Source organism: Hippopotamus amphibius, chromosome 4 (assembly GCF_030028045.1).
Source record: "Hippopotamus amphibius kiboko isolate mHipAmp2 chromosome 4, mHipAmp2.hap2, whole genome shotgun sequence".
NCBI lineage: Eukaryota > Metazoa > Chordata > Mammalia > Artiodactyla > Hippopotamidae > Hippopotamus > Hippopotamus amphibius.
The window spans coordinates 14,905,526-14,926,000 of NC_080189.1; the positions used below are offsets into that span (position 1 = coordinate 14,905,526).

Sequence of the window (20,475 nt, forward strand, 5' to 3'; positions counted from 1 at the left end):
TTATTTCAGGTGTGTGTGTATTGGATCATAATGTAAAATACAAGGGTAAGTCAAAGATTATCTGCATGCTGGCTGGAGAATTTATAAAAGTTTTAACATAACCAGAGTGCGGATAACTTTTGACTCACCCTCGTGTATTATTTACTGAGGCCTATAATTAAACAGAAGGTCAAAGTCACTGATCTAGTCCCAATCCCCTCATTTTATATTTAAGAAAACTGAGGCTCTGAGAGGGGAAATGACTGGCCCAAATCCATGAAGCTAACAGGTAGATAGAGAGTGAGAGCTGACATTTGAACCCTAATTTTCTATTGTAAGTTGGCACGCTCTGTGTGACGTTTTTCTACCCCAACAAGAGGAATTAATATAGGCTCTTGATCTTTAGGAGTGTGGGTCACAAAGACTTGGACAGCAGTCATCACTAAAATATGCAGCAACCGTCACCTATAGGTTGTCATAGAATGAAGATGGAGGGCAAGAAAGTGGTGTGAAATAAGGGGTAAAAGAGGGAGTCAGAAGTCCAGAAAAATGGATAAACTTCAGAAGGTTCTGTGGATGAAGACTAGGAAGAAATGAAGTCTTAAACCATAAGGAAGAAGGAAGCTTTGTAGTAACTCACCATTTGGGATAACAAGAGACCATGAGAAGGACAGATATGGTGAAGACTCAATCGAAGTTTCATTGGAGAAAAGTGGGGCTCTAATAGAATTCTTCTCTCTCTTTTCAGTCTGAATCGCCTATTTGTCTGAGGATAGTTGGTCTTTCGATATTTCTGCCTGTTGGGCTGTGCATTTGGATTGGTGATAACTGTCAAATATGTTCCTGCTGAAAACTTGCTTCCTATTCTCAATGGCCTCCTAAAAAATCAGCCCATTTTGTCAGGGTATTTGCTTTTATAAAATAATGTGCCCCCCTAAAGTACAGTAACACTTTAATAAACACTCACTTAAAAATGTGTCCTAAAAGGTCAAGTGTTAGTGATTGATCTATACTGACCAGTGAGAACATTGAGATTTAACTCACTGAGAGATTCTCAATACTTATGGCTGAGAGCCCATCAGGTCTCATATTAATTTTGGTTTCAGAATCAAATTACTTGAAACTAGGGATTCTAAGCTTTGCTTTCCACACTTTCATAAAAGACTCAACTTTTACCAAGCTAGGGGACCCAAATATTGCCCTCAGTCTGGCCTTATGGCCAGACATGTGAGGCAAATTTAGGATTTCTGTACTTAATTCCACAGTTTCAAGGGTACTGTGTTTTCTCAGTGGTCATGGTGTGTTTTCATTTTCATCAGTTCCTCTGAAAACGGAGTCACATTTTCAGGGCACATAGTAAACGCGTCTCATTCTGAGGCTTGCACTCCGTATTAGCCGCAGAAACTTAAAGTTTGACTGCTGTGCGTTGACTGCGAGGCTCTTGTGCAACTGTGGCTTCGTTTCTACCTAAGCTTTCTGCCATTCTTCAACATCTATGATTCAACTGAGCGCAGTCCAGTTTAAAAACAAGAATGATTTCCCCATATCAGCTGTCCAGGGTGCGTCTTGTATTTCCTTAAACAGATCAGCAAGAGTTTCCACCCCAACTCATCCTCTTTGGTTAAGCCCAGCCTATTCAGCTGTCTCAGTGTCTTCTAAAGCAGAGAACAATCACATGACACAGGGGTGCAACAGGCTGCGTCCTTAGGAGCCTTTTAGTTCCCAGAGTTCTGGATCTATGGAAGTAGGCCAGCAAACCTCCTACATGCTGATGACAGAGCCATCTGACTGCATTAAAGTCAACCATCTCTATGTGGCTCCTCAACCTCATCTAAACAGTACACAAGCACACTGGTGAAGAGCACTTACGGGAGGAGTTTTCACACCTTAGTCGCTTCCAGAGCACACACTCTCCTCATGGAATGGAGTCTGAGCTTTAAAGAAATGTCACGGGACTTCCCTGGCGATCCTGTGGTTAAGACTCCTGGCTCCCAGTGCAGGGAGCATGGGTTCGATCCCTGGTGGGCAAACTAGGATTCTGCATGCCTTGCAGCACAGCCAAAAAAAAAAAGTCAGAATGACCCTACTGTTTTCTTTGCTGATGCCACATGCTTTCCACGTGTATCCCAAAGTTCTCAGCTTTCTCACTGCCTGGTGACAAGGTGCTATTAGTTCATGCGTGCCAGCTAGTTGAATAAAACACGGTGCTAAGAACCTCCACGTTGGAGGACATGAGACACCTCTACCTCCCGTGGGCGTGAACTTTGGGTCTAAGTGCCAGGTCCTTTATACTAACGTCTTCTTTATGTGCTAAACTGATTTTTTTAAAGTGCAGAGACCCAAGGTTCCCTGGGAGAAAGATTGCTTTAGATTCCGATATATACAAAGATGTTCTTAGAACACTGTACTGCCACTAGGTACGAGAGGGCGCTCAATGTACCGAAGGAGGGTATTCAGCGTGGCACTAGGATGTGATCAGCCAGAGGAATGGAGCAGAGAACCAATAAATGATAAAAAATGACATTTCAAATCAATTGGGAAAGGATGCCCTTCCAGAAGGAATGCCACCATCAGGAAAAAATAAGGGTAGATTCCTACTTCCATCCTTACCCTCAAATAAATTCCTGATGGATCAAACATCTAAATTTTTAAATGAAATGAAAAACACTAGAAAAAAACAGAAGTTTAAATATATATATATCCTTAGTGGAGAAAGCCTTACTGAGTAAGATACAAAATGTAGACACCCTTAAAATAGATTAAATTCAACAATCCAAAAACAAATGTTTTCTGATTGGAACATATACATAAACAGTCAAAGACACATGATAAAAAGGAGAAAATATCTGCAGTATATATGAAATATAAATGGCTATTTTCTTTAATAAAGAGCTTCTACAACTACAGTGGGAAAAGATCGATAACCAAATAGGAAAGTGGCAAAGGATTCTTCAGAAAACAAAATACAATGGATTTTAAACCTATGAAAACATGCTCAAACTCACTCATAATTAGAGAAATGCAAGTTAAAACTACCATCAAATGGTAAAGATTTAAAACTGTGACCACACCAAATGTGTGAGGGAACCAGACGCCCTGGTATGCTTATTTATGGGTGTGTAAATTGATATAACCCCTAGGGATGGCAGTTTAGCCATATTTATCGAAATAAAAATGTAGATAATCTTTGACCTAATAATTCCATTTCAAAGAATTTATCCTACAGACATACTTACACAAGATAGCAATGATATATACACAAGAATACTCACTGCTGTATTGTTTATAAAAGCAAAAGGTGTTCATCAACTGAGAACTTGTTTTTAGAATTAGGATACATCCAGACAATGGAATCTTGAAAAAAATAGAACAGTATTTAATGAGTGTGTTGAAACGGGACAATTTCCCAAACATCATTAACGAACAAAGTAAGGTGAAGAACTACATCTATCGTATATTATACATTTGAGCATTCAGAAATTGGTAACAGAGTTTGCTTCTGAGGAGCGCTGGCTGCAGGTCTAAGGTGGGAGTCAGTTTTATTTTATTTTTCTGTGTGCTTATTTGCACTTTATGAATTTTGTGTAATGTATATGTTTACCTACACAACCTAATGCTCTAATGAGAGTGTGTAAGATTATTCAACAAATCTGGCTTGATGAAGGGATGGATACAGGAATCAAATGGAGGGCTGCGGGTGATGGCGGCCAGGAAGGATAGAAATCAAGTGCAACAAGACGGAGCTAAGTGTATACTGGAAATTAAGAAGAAAGTGAGGTGGGGGCAAGAAGAGATGGGGATGAGGCTAAATAAAAGAATAACTGCAGATCTATCACTTGCGAGAGAGGTGCGATAAGGGGAAAAGCAGCTTTGAATGGGAGCCGTTGGGAGTTGCACATGAGCTGAACTCAGGCTGCTGTGTATGTGCGCATATTTCTAAGTCATTAACAATAATAGCATAATAAATGCTTGTCATCCACTGGATTACAAAGTCGGTCACAAATTGGAGGGGACATAAGCTCTATCCTGTTTACACTCAGTCACAACCGTATGATGATTATGTTGATACGATTCTTCTAGGGTTTGGGAAGGAGTGTAAATCCGATTTGAGGTTCAATCTTAGACCAAAGGAGATAACCAGTAATCATTAACTGAAGGTTATCTAAAGTAGTAAAGCCCTTCTTTCTTTATATTATGTTGCCAAGGGTACATTAGTCTCCTGTTACCTGCAGTTTTGCTTTCCTTGGTTTCGGTTAACTGTGGTTCAAAAATATTATGTGGAAAATTCCGGAAGTAAACACTTCACACGTGTCAAATAGTTAAGTGTGAAAATGTTCTCAGTAGTGTGATAAGATCTCCTGCCGTAACACTCCATTCCACCCAGGAGGTGAATCATCTCTTTGTCCAGCACATCCTGCCCACCCACCCGTTGGTCACTTGGTAGCCAAATCAGTTTTCAGGTTGACTGTCATGGTATCTCAGTGCTTGTGTTCAAGTAGCCCTTATTTTACTTAATACCAGCCCCAGAGGACACGAGTAGTGATGCTGGCTATTTGGAGACAGCAAAGAGAAGCTGTAAAGTGCTTCCTTTCAGTGAAAAGTTCAAAGCTCTCCACTTCGTGAGGAAAGAAAAAGAAATCACATTCAGAGGTTGCTCACATCTCCAGTAGGAACGAATCTTCCCTCCACGAAATTGTGAAGAAGGAAAAAGCAATTTCTGCTACCACACCTCAAACTGTAAAAGTTATGGCCACAGCGCATGATAAGTGTTTAGTTAAGATGGAAAAGGCATTACATTTGTACAGGAAGATATTGAGAGAGAGGGCAGGAGAGAGAGGGAGAGCACAGTCACATAACTTTTATTACAATATGCTGTTATAACGGTTCTATTTTATTATTGTTGTTAATTCTTACTGTGCCTAATTTATAAATTAAACTTTATCATCGGTACATATGTATAGGAAAAACATGGTTTATATAGGGATCAGTGCTATCTGTAGTTTCAGGCATCCACGGGAGGTCTTGGGACACACCCCTCGAGGGTAAGGGAAGGGGGCCACTGTACTAACATGCAATTCAAGAGAGTTCTAATCAAGTATTGTGAACACAAGTCGTATAGGTGTGCGTGCCAGCCCTCCTGCTTTATGTTCAAGTTCAAAGACGCCAGAGACAATGTGCATAGTTTTACTTGCACAGGGCCTAGCAAAGCAGACTGCATAATTAGACACTTGGGGAAGACATTTTATTCTCGGTGGTGGTGGTGGTGATGGTGATAAACATTGGTGCTCTCAACCCCTCTCCGCAGAAGGCTTCTCCAGCAATACCGTCCTCATAGGACGAAAGGGAAAAGGGCAAGAAGCAGATTTCCAGTTTGGGGACCCAAACTCTGACTGAGTTGCTATGAGGACAACAGATAGGAAGCATAAGTAGTCATCATGTCTGGTCTTCAGGTTCAGAGTACAGAGAAGATCCTCTCTGCCCACATTTTCTCCCAACGTATAGGACTGTCCTGTCACCGGAGGACACGTGCATCTCTGTGTGGCATCAACAGCATGGGGTTTCCCTTGTCAAATGATGACTCAATCTACTATTTCAATTTTAAGGGCACCAATATGGGATCAATAATATTTCCTCATGACAGAAAAAGTCTAAAAGTTAAGACAATTCAAACCAAATCATTTCCTAAAAGGAGGATCTTTCATTGATCATGGTCCATTCTTGTCTTTTCCCATCTGTGAAACCATTTTGTTCAAATTTAAGCAGTAACAAAATAATTTTTAGGGCTAGAAAGGACCTTAAATATAGACGAGATTAACCCTTTCATCTGAAAAAGTAAGCAAACTGAGTCTCACCCAGGTTACAGAGCTCAAACAGAACTTTACCCCACCATGGCAGTGCCTCAATCCAGCAGTGGACACGTTTAAAAAGAAGTCAGCATTTTAAGGCTCACCATTTTTCCTAAAGCAGAAAAAGTTGATAACTTTGTATGAAGAAATTATGCCATCGCCTTTCATTTTTTCCCTTTTTACCAGAGATGAGACCGCAGTTTCTCTCTCTACAACCTCATTTGAAATCATTCTCCATGATTTAGGTGCTCTTGAAATGAAAAGAGTAAATTGTGTTAACTTAAACTGGGGGCGGGGGGAGGAGTTGATTGGACATCCTGTCGTCAAGGAAATCAATTGTCTCTCTCTCTCTCAAACACACACACACCACCACCACCACCACACAATCCACCAGTTAATAAGTGCCATTTAAACTCTTCATCTGACATTTTAAAATTATTTTAAAATAACCAAGGGCTCTACTCTGAACATCTGTACAGAAGTACTCCAGGGAAGTAATTCCTAGAACTCAAACTCAGGGAGGACTTTTTCTAATTCTGGGGAAGCCACATCCTTCTGAGTCAGTGCTGTGTCTCAGAAATGTTTGAGACAGTCTCCAAAGTCAATGTCAAGTCAACTGCAGAATGAGACTGTTGGAAAGATAAATTCTTGAGTACCTATTATGCTTAAAGCAGGAAGCTATGCACTTAAAAAAAAAGTAAGTAAAGACCAAGCTAAAGGGATCTTACAGAGTGAGGTGGAGTTGCCTAGTATTGAAAATATGCACCATCTCCCCACTCTTCCTTTAAAGGAATACATCTCCCTGCTCCATCAGAGTCAGGCTTGGCCAAGTACCTTGCTTTGCTCTCGCTGCACGCGGAGGGTGCTTTCTGCTTTAACTTTCGGTTTGGCCATATGACTCGGTTTGGCCAATAGGATGTTAGCAGAAACTTAAAATGTTCTCGCACCTTTGGGCTTGCCCTCTCGATCCTTTGCCTTCGCCATGAGAAGAGCCTGCCCTGGCTTGCCTGCCGTCCCAAGGAGGATGAGAGAAGTGTGGAGCACAGCTGCCCCAGCTGGGCCTGGCCTAGATGAGCCACCTCCCCAGCTGAACCTGCAGAAGCACCAGGAAGCTCAGCTGAGCTTCCCAGCCAGTCTAGCTTAGATCAGCCAATTCCAACCAACCCTTAGGCACATGATCAATATTAATTGGTTTAAGTCGCTGCATTTGGGGATAGTTTATTATCCAGCAATAACAAACTAATCAGAGACAATCCAGTAGAATATCTTCATGTACTCCCTTTGCAGGGTTACACAGCAAACTAGAGAGTGGTGGGAAGAACTGGGCCAAAACTGTGCGTCTCCTGGCATTTCCACAAAGAATACAAGTGAATCCCTTTTGAAAATCAACACTGGGAGAGCAAGCATCATGTCCTATGGCTAGAAGGGCTCACATACCACGGGACCCCATTAGGATATACAGTAGGGACACTACAGAACTTCGCTGCACCTAAAAAAGTTATCAGAGACCCAAAAATCTGGAAAAGAGCCACCAAAAGCATCCATCCAGTAGCCAAGGAAGGCTGCATGGGAAAAGGCCAAAATGGCTAGGACTCCAGTGTGGAAGGATTGAGGATCAGTATGTTTGAGTCCGTTAAATCTTGAGTAGGATAAATGGTCTGATCACGAGTTTGTTTGTCAGATTCTACAATTTTTTTTTTTTGGCTGTGTTGGGTCTTACCTGTGGCATGCGGGATCTTCTCTGTGTAGCGTGGGCTTTTCTCTAGTTGTGGCATGCGGGTTTTTTCTCTCTAGTTGTGGCATGTGGGCTCCAGAACACATGGGCTCCTTAGTTTTGCAGCTCACAGCCTCTCTAGTTGAGGCGCGTGGGCTCAGTCATTGTGGTGTGCGGGCTTAGTTGCCCCGTGGCATGTGGGATCTCAGTTCCCTGACCAGAGATCGAACCCGTGTCCCCCTGCATTGCACGGTGATTCTATACCACTGGACCACCAGGGAAGTCCCTGGAATTTTTTTTAAAGGAGCATACTCTGAAGCATAAAAAGGGAAAATACAGGAAAAATAAGGGGAAAGCCTCTATTACTTTACGTGGCTGAGAATTAGGCTGGCCATGTGACCCAGTATGTCCAGGTCAGTCTTAGTTTCCGCTGATGTCCTGGGGTAATCGTGAATAGCACCCCCTTTAACTTTCAAATGTGTACTGTGTCGGATAATACATTATATGGCCATACAGCTGACAGCATATTTTACCTAAAGGATTGAAAACAACAGGTCCAAGTAAGGTTTAGATAAGTTCATGGGGAGAGACTTGCCATGGGTTGTCAAGGCAAATTAGCCTGACACGTGGAGGGCTGCTGTGTCCCTTGCAGCACACCTTTGGCACAGTGGTGAGAGATGGTCAAGGCACCCAGCGCCTGACTCAGGTGGTCAGGGTTTAAAGGCTGGGAAGTGGTGCTCTTCAGGCTAGCACCATGCACCCCAGGCAACCCGGGGTCTTCTCCAAGAGCCCCATCTGTACTGCTGGGCTCTCTCTTTGTAGATCCTCAAAAGTTATAAACACATGCAACATTCCCATTCTCGTGATTCCTTCCATATCAATTCAATGCCCACACATCAAAATATATGGTAGAAGAATGGAGTTTCCCTCTTACCCACTCAGAGGTCCGTATTGTTTTCTGAGCTCCATGTGGCTTTCCCAGTAACCCTGCAGAAAGCACAGCACTATAGTAAAAATCAGATGAAACAACATTTCAAATATTCAAACTTAGTCAGAAAAAAAGTCTTGAATAGTGAGAACACAATTACGTAAACAATAAAAAAGAATTGAAGTTATATTGTTTTCAAGTACTTTGGAATATTAGAATAAACTAGTGGCTTGAAAAACAATATATTGCCAAGAGAAACTCTCAGTCAGCTCTGCTTTAATGGACAGAAGGGATCATCTGTACTCATACTATTTGTGTATAATTGCTGCTAAAATATGTGAAAATTGTTTGCTTTCTCAACTGTGTTAACATTTCCCTCTGCAATTTGGTTTATATTATTATTATTTTTGGCAAAGCCTCGTTTCACAGCCACTATATGCGTAAATGTCTGCTGAGTTTACCCAAATTATCACAAATTCTGAATTATGATCCAAGTTAAATTTTAACTAAAATCAACATATTCAAAGCATAAGAACCTTAGAGCAACTTCCTATATTAGACACGCTTTGTGGTGGTGAGGACTCCTGGAGATATGCACGGGTGGAGTGGGGGTAGAGGGTCAGAAAATGCTAGACCCACTGTGTTGTAGGGATTTACGTATGTGGATATACACAGGGGGATGGTATGGGTGAAGGCTTGAAAATGGCTGGATCCATTGTGTTGTGGGAAAGAAAGAAATGTACATGAAAATATGCTGGGGTTGGGATGGAGGCAAAGGACAGGAAAATGCTAGACTTGTGCTGTGGGCATGGAGTGGATGAACAGATATATAAGGGGTGGGTGAGAGTAGAGAGTTGGGGGGTAGAGGAGGTGGATTTTTTTTTTTAAGTCTTTATTGAATTCATTATAATATTGCTTCTGTTTTATGTTTTGCTTTTTTGGCCTTGAGGCACATGGAATCTAAACTCCCCAGCTAGGGTTTGAACCCGCACCCCCTGCATTGGAAGGCAAAGTCTTAAACACTGGACCTCCAGGGAAGTCCCGAGGTGGATGTTCTTAATGGAAATCCGTCCCAGGCTCATTAAATCTAGCTTGCCCTTTGTCAAGGAAAGCTTATATGACCATAGAAACAGTCAATGAAACGACGACGTTCTAGCAAGAACCTGGCAGGCTTTGCACACACAAGGATGACAGGCAGAAAAGGAGCATATGTGGAAATTAACCAGAGGCGGGGCACAGTGTTCTCCTGTAGACCATGATATGGTTTTCCTCAAAAGATTGATACTAAATTAATTACTCGACTGAAGTCAACTAATTAACGCTCCCCTCCCCCCACGCCGAAATATATGAAATTTATTTGCTTTAATTTCCTATCTGGTTTGTTGTTCCATTTTGACACTTAAAAATGTCTTCGCACTTGCTTCAAAGGATCTCAGGGGGAACCCTGATGAGATGCTGTCTGTGGGCTGAAAGCGGTAGCCTGGCCACCCCTGAGTTAGGAGAGAGGGAGGTGTTTAAAAAAGGCTGGGAAGAGAGTAACGGCAATAAAGGGTGGAAAGGGGTACTGGACTGAGGAAGGGACAGAAAGGACCAGGAGAGAAAATGAGATGAGAAGGAAAATGGACAGAAATAGCCTCTGTTGTTTTCTATCTGACGCCGAGGGCCAGCCTTTCCGGGGGCAGGGGTGGGGAAATCCTAAGGAGATCTTACAGGGATGTTATCAGGTTTGGCCCCAGTTTCCTCCTTCCTGCCTTTGTTTGGCTTACTGGGTCTTCACGTGCAGGATCTGTAGGCTCCTGATGTTGGGTCTGGTGGCAGCACCCCCAGGAGTTAGCAGAATAAATCATCTGGGTTCTGAGAAAACCCAACGTGAGGAAAAAAAAAAAATAGCCTTCCAAGATAGAGTCCTGGGCCCCTGTCTCCAAACCCCTGTGGATGTTTCCACTTTCACGTCACTCTGGCAAACCAAAGGTGCCTCCCTAAACCAGCCCAACTCCTGACCTTTGATTTTTGTCAACTCATGTCCATTCTCCCTGTTATCTGGCTCAAAACTTAAAGACGTGTTTGACTCATTCTGCCTTGAATCCTCCACACCTAATTTGCCACAAGAGTTACTAATTTTGCCCTCACTGTTCTTCTCTTTCACTCTTGTCTCCCCTCCGGCCAAGCCCTCACCGCTTCACACCCAGACCTCAACAGTGGTTGGATGGTATAGACCTGACCTAAATCTTCCCCCTTGCAGAGAAACCTTACCCTTCAGTGTCCCCCTGCTACTCACCAGTGATGGGACACACACAGTTCTTCACTTGCCTTTGTGGACTGTTAGTGATCTAGCCCGTTTCTCCCTCCCCCACCCCACAGTGGTGTTCCCTGGTGCTCCCCAATCTCCTCTTTCTAGTTCAGGCTGCTCCCCAAGCTGTGCCCTGTTTCTCATGTGGTACAATCACACACATCATTGCTCCCCACCTGGTGTGTGCATCCTTGCCTTTGTGTCTATTGCTCCTGCAGACCCCCTCCTCCAGGAAGTCCTCCAGGATGACTCTAGCCCAGACGGATCTCCCTCTCCTCTGAAGGACAACCTCAGCTACCATCTCTACCACCCACACTAGTGCTAGGGCATGGGCAACTTCTACTTCTTCCACATTCCAGGGCCTGGCACACTGTAGACCCTCATTAATTGGGTTTTTGGATGAATGACTGGATGCTAAGACTCAATATGTATTGATGAGTGATCAGTGAGGGGTCATTCTCATCACATAAGAACTGATACAAGTAGAGGAAGGCTCATCACATGGTACCTTCACACATAGACCTCCCTGGCTGTGGGCGACCTAGACGGGAGCAGTGCTTTGTGGGTAAAGCTGCGCTGGGCTCAGAGCATCTGATTCTGGAAGACAGTGGAAGGCAGCCCTTACCTGGCAGAAAAATGTCAAGTTTCCAATAAAAGGAGAAGGCTTGGGATGTCTGATGCCCAACTTCTCTAGTCTTGAAAATGCTGAGGTGGAGTACCTGAGGGGAAAAGCACAGTTTAAAAACCGAGACACATGTTTGCATTCACATCTTTGGCCCTATTAGAACTCAGAATTACTGAGTTCACCAGAAGTAAGGGTGGAAGAATTTTCCAGCTGACAACTTCTGAGGACTGAAGAGGTGGAGGCCTAGGGATGAGTGAGTGGCATGAATAGTGTTCAGTAAACTCCTGATTAACAGGCTTGAGATTAAGCCATCCTCAGATCTCTTAGCTGGAAGCCCCCTTAGAGGTGATGTCGCCCAAATGCCTCTTCCCCACCTACAATTTCCATCAGCAAATTGTTTTTAAAATTGCAGCTTGGGATTCCCTGGCAGTCCAGTGGTTAGGACTCAGTGCTTTGACTCCTGAGGGTTCCGGGTTCCATCCCTGTTTTGGGAACTAAGGTCCCACAAGCCACGCAGGGCAGCTCAGAAAAAAAAAAAAGAACCACACTGCACCTCTGCCCACTTCAGCCCCTCAGCGTTTAAATCTGCCATGAACAATTGTCTCACAAGGCAAGGCAAAAAATTAACAATGGCAAAATTCAGTTCCCTGTGCAAAGCTGTGGTCTTTCTTGGTCAAAACTGAACCCTGCACATAATTTATCCCTCATCACATTCCATGGCCTAATGGAGAAAAATTAAAAAAAAAAAAAAAAATAGGGCTGGAGGGGACACACCACGCAGACAAGACCTCATCACCAACTGCTTACAAACTCTTTATGTCTTTGTTTTCATGGCCTGAAACCATATGGGAAGCATATTTTCCCTACCCAAAATCAGGAAACGTGGCCCGACAGATTTCTGTGCCACTTTCCAGGAGAAAGCAGCAGACTAAGAAGTGCAGTGTGGCTGTCAAAACATTGGAAATTACTAGGATATTTCAACAGTTTATGAGAACAGAGAGATAACACAGTGAAAGTCAGAACTGGCTTAGAAAAACCTGGACATATGGCTGTAATCCCTAATCAGCCAGCCAATTAGGTCAAAAGTTCAGTTAGTTCAGAAAAATTAATGAGTCAAACTGGGTGTTTAGCATCATGCAAAGAGCAGCCAAGTCTCAATTCAGGAGCAAAGAAAAAATATAGAGAATATCCGTACAGCCAGACTTCATAGGAGTACTGGAACTTAAAAAACCCCACTGCTCTGAGACTCACTTATCGTTACAAAGATGGAATGTTTGCTGTAGACTCTGACCTTCCCTTTGCCGCCTGCAGTCCAATAAAGAGCACTTAAAATAAGAACATATCAGTGAATACTCAAATAGTCAAGGAAAGGACCACAGGTTAACTGTTGATTTGTGTTATTCTGAGCAAGGCATCTACCTTTAAAGTGGCCGCAGGGAGAACCAAGCCAGGGCAGAAAGGGAAGGTGAGGTCTCCTCTCAGTTCTCCCGACCAAAGTTTCCACCGTATGAATGTATTATTGGGTTTGAATGAATCCCCAGGATGTCACCTTTAAGTCTACGTTCAAGTGTAATTACAAACCACACTCAAGAGCCATGTGTCAATTACAGGGACTCGTCATGCCAACATTCCTCTTCATTAGTGTGCATGCCAAAGGTTGGCAGCAGAGTGTATAAAAGTTATTCTTTCAAGTAGACTGTGATGTTTTAAATAACCCCCTTCACACCTAAGAGGAAAGACCAGAGGAGACTTTCCAGTCCACTTAACACTCCCCTCAACATCCTTAAATCTGGTTTCTAGTTCATTTTTTCATTGGTTTTTGTGAATTATTTTCTAAACGTAATCTCTAATGGGTAGAAAGAAATATGTCGATCTTGGGCCACGTAATTACATCTTAATTTTATAATTAGATGTCTTGATTGTCTAATTAAAGGACAAGAAGTCTGTGCCTAATTACACATGCTAATTATCATGCAAGCCCATGCCCTAATTATGTAACTCCACTTACAAAAATACCGCTTGTGTGTCTCTGCACAAAATTCAGACATTTCCAGACATATGGCATCAACAGAGAATGTTCTGGACACAACCATAAACTTCACTTTGCAGCCTGGAGTCAAGTATAGAACTGAAGCATCTTCTGCTAGGAATTGGCCAAATGTTGCCATCAGTAACTAGAGACTTTGCACTAAAATCAACAGGGAGCGATCACTGCCTCCAGACTTCTGAACAAAATTGCAAAGTGGGTTCCATTTGTCTTGCTCCCACTTCCTTCTCTGCATCCATGTTTCATATTCTCTGGTCCCAGGCTCCCTTCCGTCTGTCTCAATAGGCTCTTAACACAGAATCCATGGACTCCAGGAGTTTGGGGTTGAATTGTGTCACACACCCCCACCCCCCACAAAAAAAATAAGTTGAAGTCCTAACCTCCAGTATCTCAGAATATTACCTTATTTGGAGATAGGGTGGTTGCAAATGTAATTAGTTAAAGATGAGGTCGTACTGAAGTAGAGTGGACCCCTAATCCATTATGGCTGGTGTCCTCATAAGAGGATGCCATGTGAAGACATGGAGATACAGGAGAAGGCCATGTGATGACAAAGGCAGAGATTGGAGCGATGTGGCTGCAAGCCAGGAAACGCCGAAGATTGTCAGCAACCCACCGGAAGCTAGGAAAAGGCAAGGAAGGATTCTCCCCTACAGGTTTCAGAGGGCCATGGCCCTGCAAAAGCCTTGATTTCAGACTTCCAGCTTCCAGAATTGTGACACAGCAAACTCTGGTATTTTAAGCCCAGTTTGTGTTACTTTGTTATGGCATCCCTGGGAAGCTGGTACACCAGGAATACCCATGAATGAGTTTTAGAGTCAATGAAAAAAGATTTTTTTTTTAATATATCTCATTACCTTAAAAATTGTCATTGTGAAAGAAAGTTATTTTTTAGGTCACATTTGTGCCATTAAGTCCTGAGCCATCAAAAAAGTGCCAGCGGCCGGGATGCCAGTAAATCTTAACACGCACCACCATGCAGCCACCATGTTGCGGTATTTAGAATAGCTTCTCTTTGATGGGAATTAATGCAAGGGTATTCCACAATTATGATCATGAATGTCTATCATTGTTTACATTAAGGACACTTAAATTGGGAAATGACAACGGAAAGTATATGAAGTAGCTTCAGATAGCATCCTTTGGTTTTACTTGTAGTCATTTGTCCCTATATGATACAAATCGTGCAGTGCCAGTGGTGCTCCTTCTACAGTCCATTCTCAAAATAAATGAAACCGCATGGGATCATTTTCAACATAAGGAATTCCTGAACACTGTGTCCCCAAGACAAAGCCCTTTCTTGATGCATTCAACAAGAGTGGTCAGCCTATTGCTTAGCCAAAGAAGCCACTCGTGACAAATTGGGGAATATTTAGATAAATCGTGTATTAAAGAAATAATAGAGCTGTTTGAGGTTGGAGCCAGAGTAGAAAAGAGTCAAATGATGGCTTGCCCTCCAAGAGTCCCCCATTGTGTATCTTAAGCAGCGGCCATAGAGGAGCTGGCTACTCTCTTGTGTGCTGGGAACAGCCAGCTCCCGGGTCCATTCATTATGTCTTCACGATCCCTATCAAAGAATGTCTACTTAGTAAATTGCTTTTGGAAATTTCGGAGGCTATTGATGTTTTTGAAAAGGTGAAAGATTCTTTTGGCAAATATCAATTTTCTTGGGATAAAAATCATGGTGTTCCAGGAAGAGGTAAAGCCCAGGGGGTGCCAGGTAATCCACCTGTCCCAACTTTGAAGAAGAGAAGCCCTTTGTCATGGTTATGCTACACTTGCAACATGCACGACCATTAAAGACTTTGACAGCAATTCCATAAAAGGTTGTGGCCACATCGGAAACTTTATTAGACAAGGGCTTAAATTTTGCCTCTTCAAAAGATTTTAAGACACGGAAGCAGAAGACGAAGTTTGCTAGCTTCCCAGAAAATAAATCTTGAAATGCTTGACAGAAATTTGGGCAAAAAAAGCTAGAAATATCAGGGGAAAAGCCTACCCTTTTTTTTATTATAACTGTAGTTTTTACTGAGCATATTTTTTATATATTTGAGATTCTATTCTCTATAATTTTTTCTATTTCTCTATATTTCCACTTTTTCCATTTAACATATGGAAAAAAATCTGTTATGAATCCTTTATGAATATTATTTTTATGGCTGTATATTCCTCCTGTGGACATATCATAATGTGCTAAACTATTTTTATTGTTACGTATTTAGCGTGTTTTCAATTTTTTAGTTAATTTAAGTTACACCACTACAATGAATATCTCTATGCATCAAGCTTTTCCAGCACTTTACGCATGAAGCTTTTCCAGATCTGAAATACCTGAGTCACTGGTTTTAGACACTGGCATGCAATGCCAAATTGCTTTCCAGAAAGTTTGTCCCAGTTAGTCTCAGTGTCAGTGTATCCATTTCACCAAACACTCTCATAAAATTTCTCTAAGTTTTGTAGACACATCAATGTATCTTGATGTCTGCATTTTTTTTTCATTACTAGAGAGAGAGAACATTTTTTGCCATCTCTTTTCTTCCAGTTTCAAAAATAGTTCCCAACTTTGAAATTACTCTCTCTTTTTCCTCTTTTTTCCCATCACAGTTTATCTAGGAAGCAGGCAGAATTGTGCTACACCGATTGGTTAAAGAATTAGTTGGGAAATGAGCAGTCATCAGTAGGTGACTGCAGGCTGACTCCAAGCACGTATTTGGGCAGGGAGAGGAGGATAAGCAGATGAACACTGAACGGCTTTTGTTTAGAAAATAACTAGCTACAGCCTTGTCAGTTGACTTTAAGTTCTGTTTCCTTCTTCCTTGCCCCATTCTTCCCCTACAACAATAATTAAAGAAACTGTAAGTATAGAAATTGCTTCAATCATGCCTCAAGATAGGAGTTCCTTGGAAACAGAGTTTCTATGTGAGGCCTTCTCAGTTCTCCTTTTAGTACCTCATCTCTTTTTTCACATCCTCATCTTCCTGTTCAGTGCCCTCTCTTGAACTTACTCTCGGGGCTGGAAACCATCTAGTGTACATTCACTCGTGCATCAGTTAGGTTAGCTCCTAAGATATAACCTGCAAACCGGAATGTTCATTAACTAATTTATAAGAGTAGGTGTCCTTTGCCAGGAACAAGACACTGATGTATCTATTCAGAGCACCTCCTTTTCAGGTATGTGAGAAATCAAATCAATCATCAGAGGGTGATGTGTTAAGCCAGTTTCTACAATCAGAGGTGTCTCATCAGAACAGATAAGTCACTGGGACCCTGGGAAAAATAACCCTGCCCCACAGCTGAGTGCACCTCTATAAAAAGTTGGCAAAGAGACAGCGTTCTTGCTGCCCCACCCCTCCCTCCCCACTGATTTATAATGCGGCCTCCATCATACACCTTAGTAATATAGGTGCTTGAGTCTATTCTGATCCATTTGTCTGACTTATGCCAATGCCTCATTATTATAACTCTATGACACCTTTTTATAGAGAAAGTATATAGTATAGAGAAAGTATATCTTTCTTATATTGATTTTAGAATTAATCTAGTTTGATGAAAAATCCTGTTGGAATTTTTATTGGAATTGCATTAAATTTATAAATTAGTACCAGTGTTATTACAACACTGAGTCTTCTCATCTATGTATATCTTATATCCTTCTATTGATTCATTGTCTGTCCTAGTAACATTTTGTAATTTTATGCACAGAGAATATCTTTTTGCTGTTTACATATATTGGTTATTTCTATTACTCATGTATAGGAACACCACTTGTATTTTATGCCAGTCTTGTAATAGAGATCCATCTAAACTTTATTATTAGTTCTTCTGGTTTAAAAATGTGGATTCTCTTTGATTTCTTATGCTGACAATTATATTCTACACAAATAATGTCAGTCTGTTCTCTTTTTTCTAATCCTTTTGTCTCACTTTTCATTTTCTTTTCTTATCACATTGGCTGAGACTTTTAATACAACATTTAAAAGATGCAGTAAGAGAGAACATCTTTTTCTTATTCCTGACTCTGTGGGGATATAGCTAATGTTTCAAAATTAAGCGTAAGATTTTGCTGTAGAGTTTGAACAGATATCCCTTATTGGATTAAAGACATTTCTTCCATTCCTAGTTTGCTTGGAAAAGTTTTCCTTTAATTAATTAATTTTGCTATGGGTTTATCTATTTAATCTTTTCAAAGCACCAGCTTTTTGCTTTTGTTGATCATTTCTGTTTTTCTCTTTTTTGCTGTTGTCTATTTCATTATTTTATGCTCATTTTTTACTGTGTTCTTTCTACTATTTTCTTTGGGTTTACTCTTTGTTCTTTGGGTGTTTTTTTTGTTTGTTTGTTTGTTTCTTTTAGCTTCTTAAGTTAACAATTTGGCTCACTTATTTTCAATATTATTTTATTTTTAATAAATTCATTTAAGGATATAAATCTCCCTCTTATTACTTCTTTAGCTGCATCCCACACATTTTGAAATGTAGTACTTTCATTGTCTGATAGTTGCATTTTAACAGGAGACTTCTGAATATAAAATGTGCTATAAGTTGCACACAGGCAAAACTCAGTAGGACAGATATTTTGGAGTTGAAAGACTTTTCCACTGTTTTTCAATTCTGTCCAGCTCTATGCATGAAATTAAGTAACAGTCATTTATAATTTGTTCCCAAAGACCCAGAAAAGGAGACTGCTTATAATCTTTACTCCTCTGGGGAAAAAAAGGGGGACTACTAAACAAATACATAAATATCTGAATGATGTGTAGTTCTTTCCCCAGTAATGCAAGAACCACAAAAACATAGCCATTGTAGTTATTGGCCTGGCAACAACTTTGTCACAGCACAAGAAAAATACATTTATATAGACAAAGAGAGGTATATGATTATTATGATGATTTATAATAATTTTTAATCTTTCCTATGTACCAGGGACTGTGCCAAGAACATTTTTTACATTGTCTTATATGAGGCTTCCAACAAAATACATAAAGGTAGAAACAAATATTCTTCTCATATTACTGATTAGAAAATTAATGCTTAAGGAGATTCATTAGTGTACCCAAGGTGGCAGTGCTGCTAAGTGATTGAGTCAGAGTTGAAACCAGGTCTGCCACGTTTCAGACAGGTGCTGTGCGAACTCCACTAACCTATTTCTTCCTGTCCTTTAAGCTAGGATGTTGTTGATAAACCACTGCATGAGAACATGCAGAAAATATACTGAGAACAAAGGCAGGTTTCTTAGAAACCAAAGGTGTAATAATAACAGATACTAATTAACTGATGACCATGATGAGTGAGAGAGAGAGTCTTTGCCTTTCTAAAGCCAAAGACTTCACTTCTGCTTTTGCTCAGAATTCTCAACTATTTCTTCTTTCTGTTGCATTGATTTCTTCCTCTCTACTGGATCACAGCTATCAGCATACAAACATATTCTAGTGTCTTCCATCTTAAAGGAAAAAAGTAAACTCCTTTGATTCCAGCCATTACCTTATTTTTCTTTTTTTCTTCCCAGTAAAATCCCTTAAAAGCATTATCTAGACATGTTCTCTTCCCTTCTATAGCCCTAGTCTCTTCATCTTCCCAGGTAAGCTTCTGCACCAACCACTTCACCAAAACTGCCCTTGTCAAGGTCATCCATGGTTTTGATCTTGTCAATTCAGTAATTTCTTGCCAGTTTTTTCTTTTCACTTGCTTCTCAGCAGCATTTAGACCCAGATGAACATTTCCTTCTTTCTGAAGCATTCTCTTCTCTTGGTTTCCATGACATCACTCCTCCTACCTCAGGGGCTGGTCCTCAGAGTCTTTTCTGGCTCCTTTCCTTCTATTAGTCCCATCACTTTCGGTACCATCTATATGTCAGTAACTTCCACACTTCTATCTCTAGTTCCATTCTCTCCACTGACATCATCCTTATCAAGACACCACCTCGGCTGCACCCTTTTGATGTGTATTAGGCATTTTAAACTTAACTTATCTAAACCTGAACTCAATTTCCCCCCTAAAGGTCTTTCTCCTCTTTCATATCTGTATCACTGTTACAACGACAACCCACCAATTGCTCAAGCCAGAAACCTTTGAGACATGGTAGGGTGTGTAATTATTTAAAATAGGACAATCCCTTCCAATTGGAGGATTATACATCTCCACCCTGTTTACATAAGGTTAATCGTGTGACTTTCTTTGGCCAACTGAGCCTGGAAAGACACCATGTGTGCTATGTCCAAGCAGAAGCTTTGAGCGCAACATGTCAAGAGCCATTTATCCTTTTCCCTTAGCCATGAGGCCTGTAGTCTCCCAGATGAGAGCTGTTCCTGAAGCCTTGGTTCTGCAATGAAGATGATGAGGAGCAAAGAAGGAAGTGGTCCATGGTAGACATGTAGCATGACCAAGAAATAAATATTTGTTGAAGTAAATCACTGAGATTTGTTGTGGGCATGAAGGGAGTTAGTTGTTACCCAGGCAGAACTTAACTGAAGCTGACTGACATTAGACATGCTTAATTCTTCTCTTTTATTTTTTCATACTTTACATATGATCTATCAGCAAATACTTTTAGCTCCATCTTCAAATTAGCTCCATCTCCATATCTGCCCACTTCTCTCCAACTCTTCTACTTCTACCCTGGTACAAGCCCATAAAGAGGGTTATTTGCTAGTATCTTGCATATGCATTTATCCACTGACTTATCAAATTTGACTCTGGGAATTTGTTCTACACATATACATGAGCATAAATATGTACAGGGGTATTTATTTTAGTGTGTTTGTAACAGCAAAAGATTGGAAACAACCTAAATGCCCATCTGTTTGGGACTGTTTAAATAAATTGTGATGGATCCATTGAATAGTATAATATGCAATGAAGATGGAAAGCCATCAAGATACAATATTACATGAAAATAGTAAGATGTAGAAAACTGAGTTTAGTATGTTTCCATTTATATAAAAAAATGGGGAGAGAAAAATAACATTATTTGAACTAGCTTGTATGTTTATTTAAACTATCTCTATGAGTCTAAATAAGAAGTTAATTGCAGAGGTTACCAATTGCACA

General features: G+C 41.0%; 1 protein-coding gene across 2 annotated transcripts in view; it reads right to left on the reverse strand.

Annotated features, from left to right (window-relative positions):
* TBXAS1 (thromboxane A synthase 1) overlaps positions 1 to 20,475 on the reverse strand; it is a 160,223-nt gene that overhangs the window by 104,362 nt on the left and 35,386 nt on the right. For both annotated transcript variants that reach the window (XM_057732880.1, XM_057732882.1), the window contains exons 2-3: positions 11,383 to 11,476; positions 8,474 to 8,526 (exon numbers count right to left, since the gene is read on the reverse strand). In XM_057732880.1, coding sequence (XP_057588863.1) covers positions 8,474 to 8,526; positions 11,383 to 11,476 — 147 coding nt within the window. The remainder of the gene's footprint in view (positions 1 to 8,473; positions 8,527 to 11,382; positions 11,477 to 20,475) is intronic.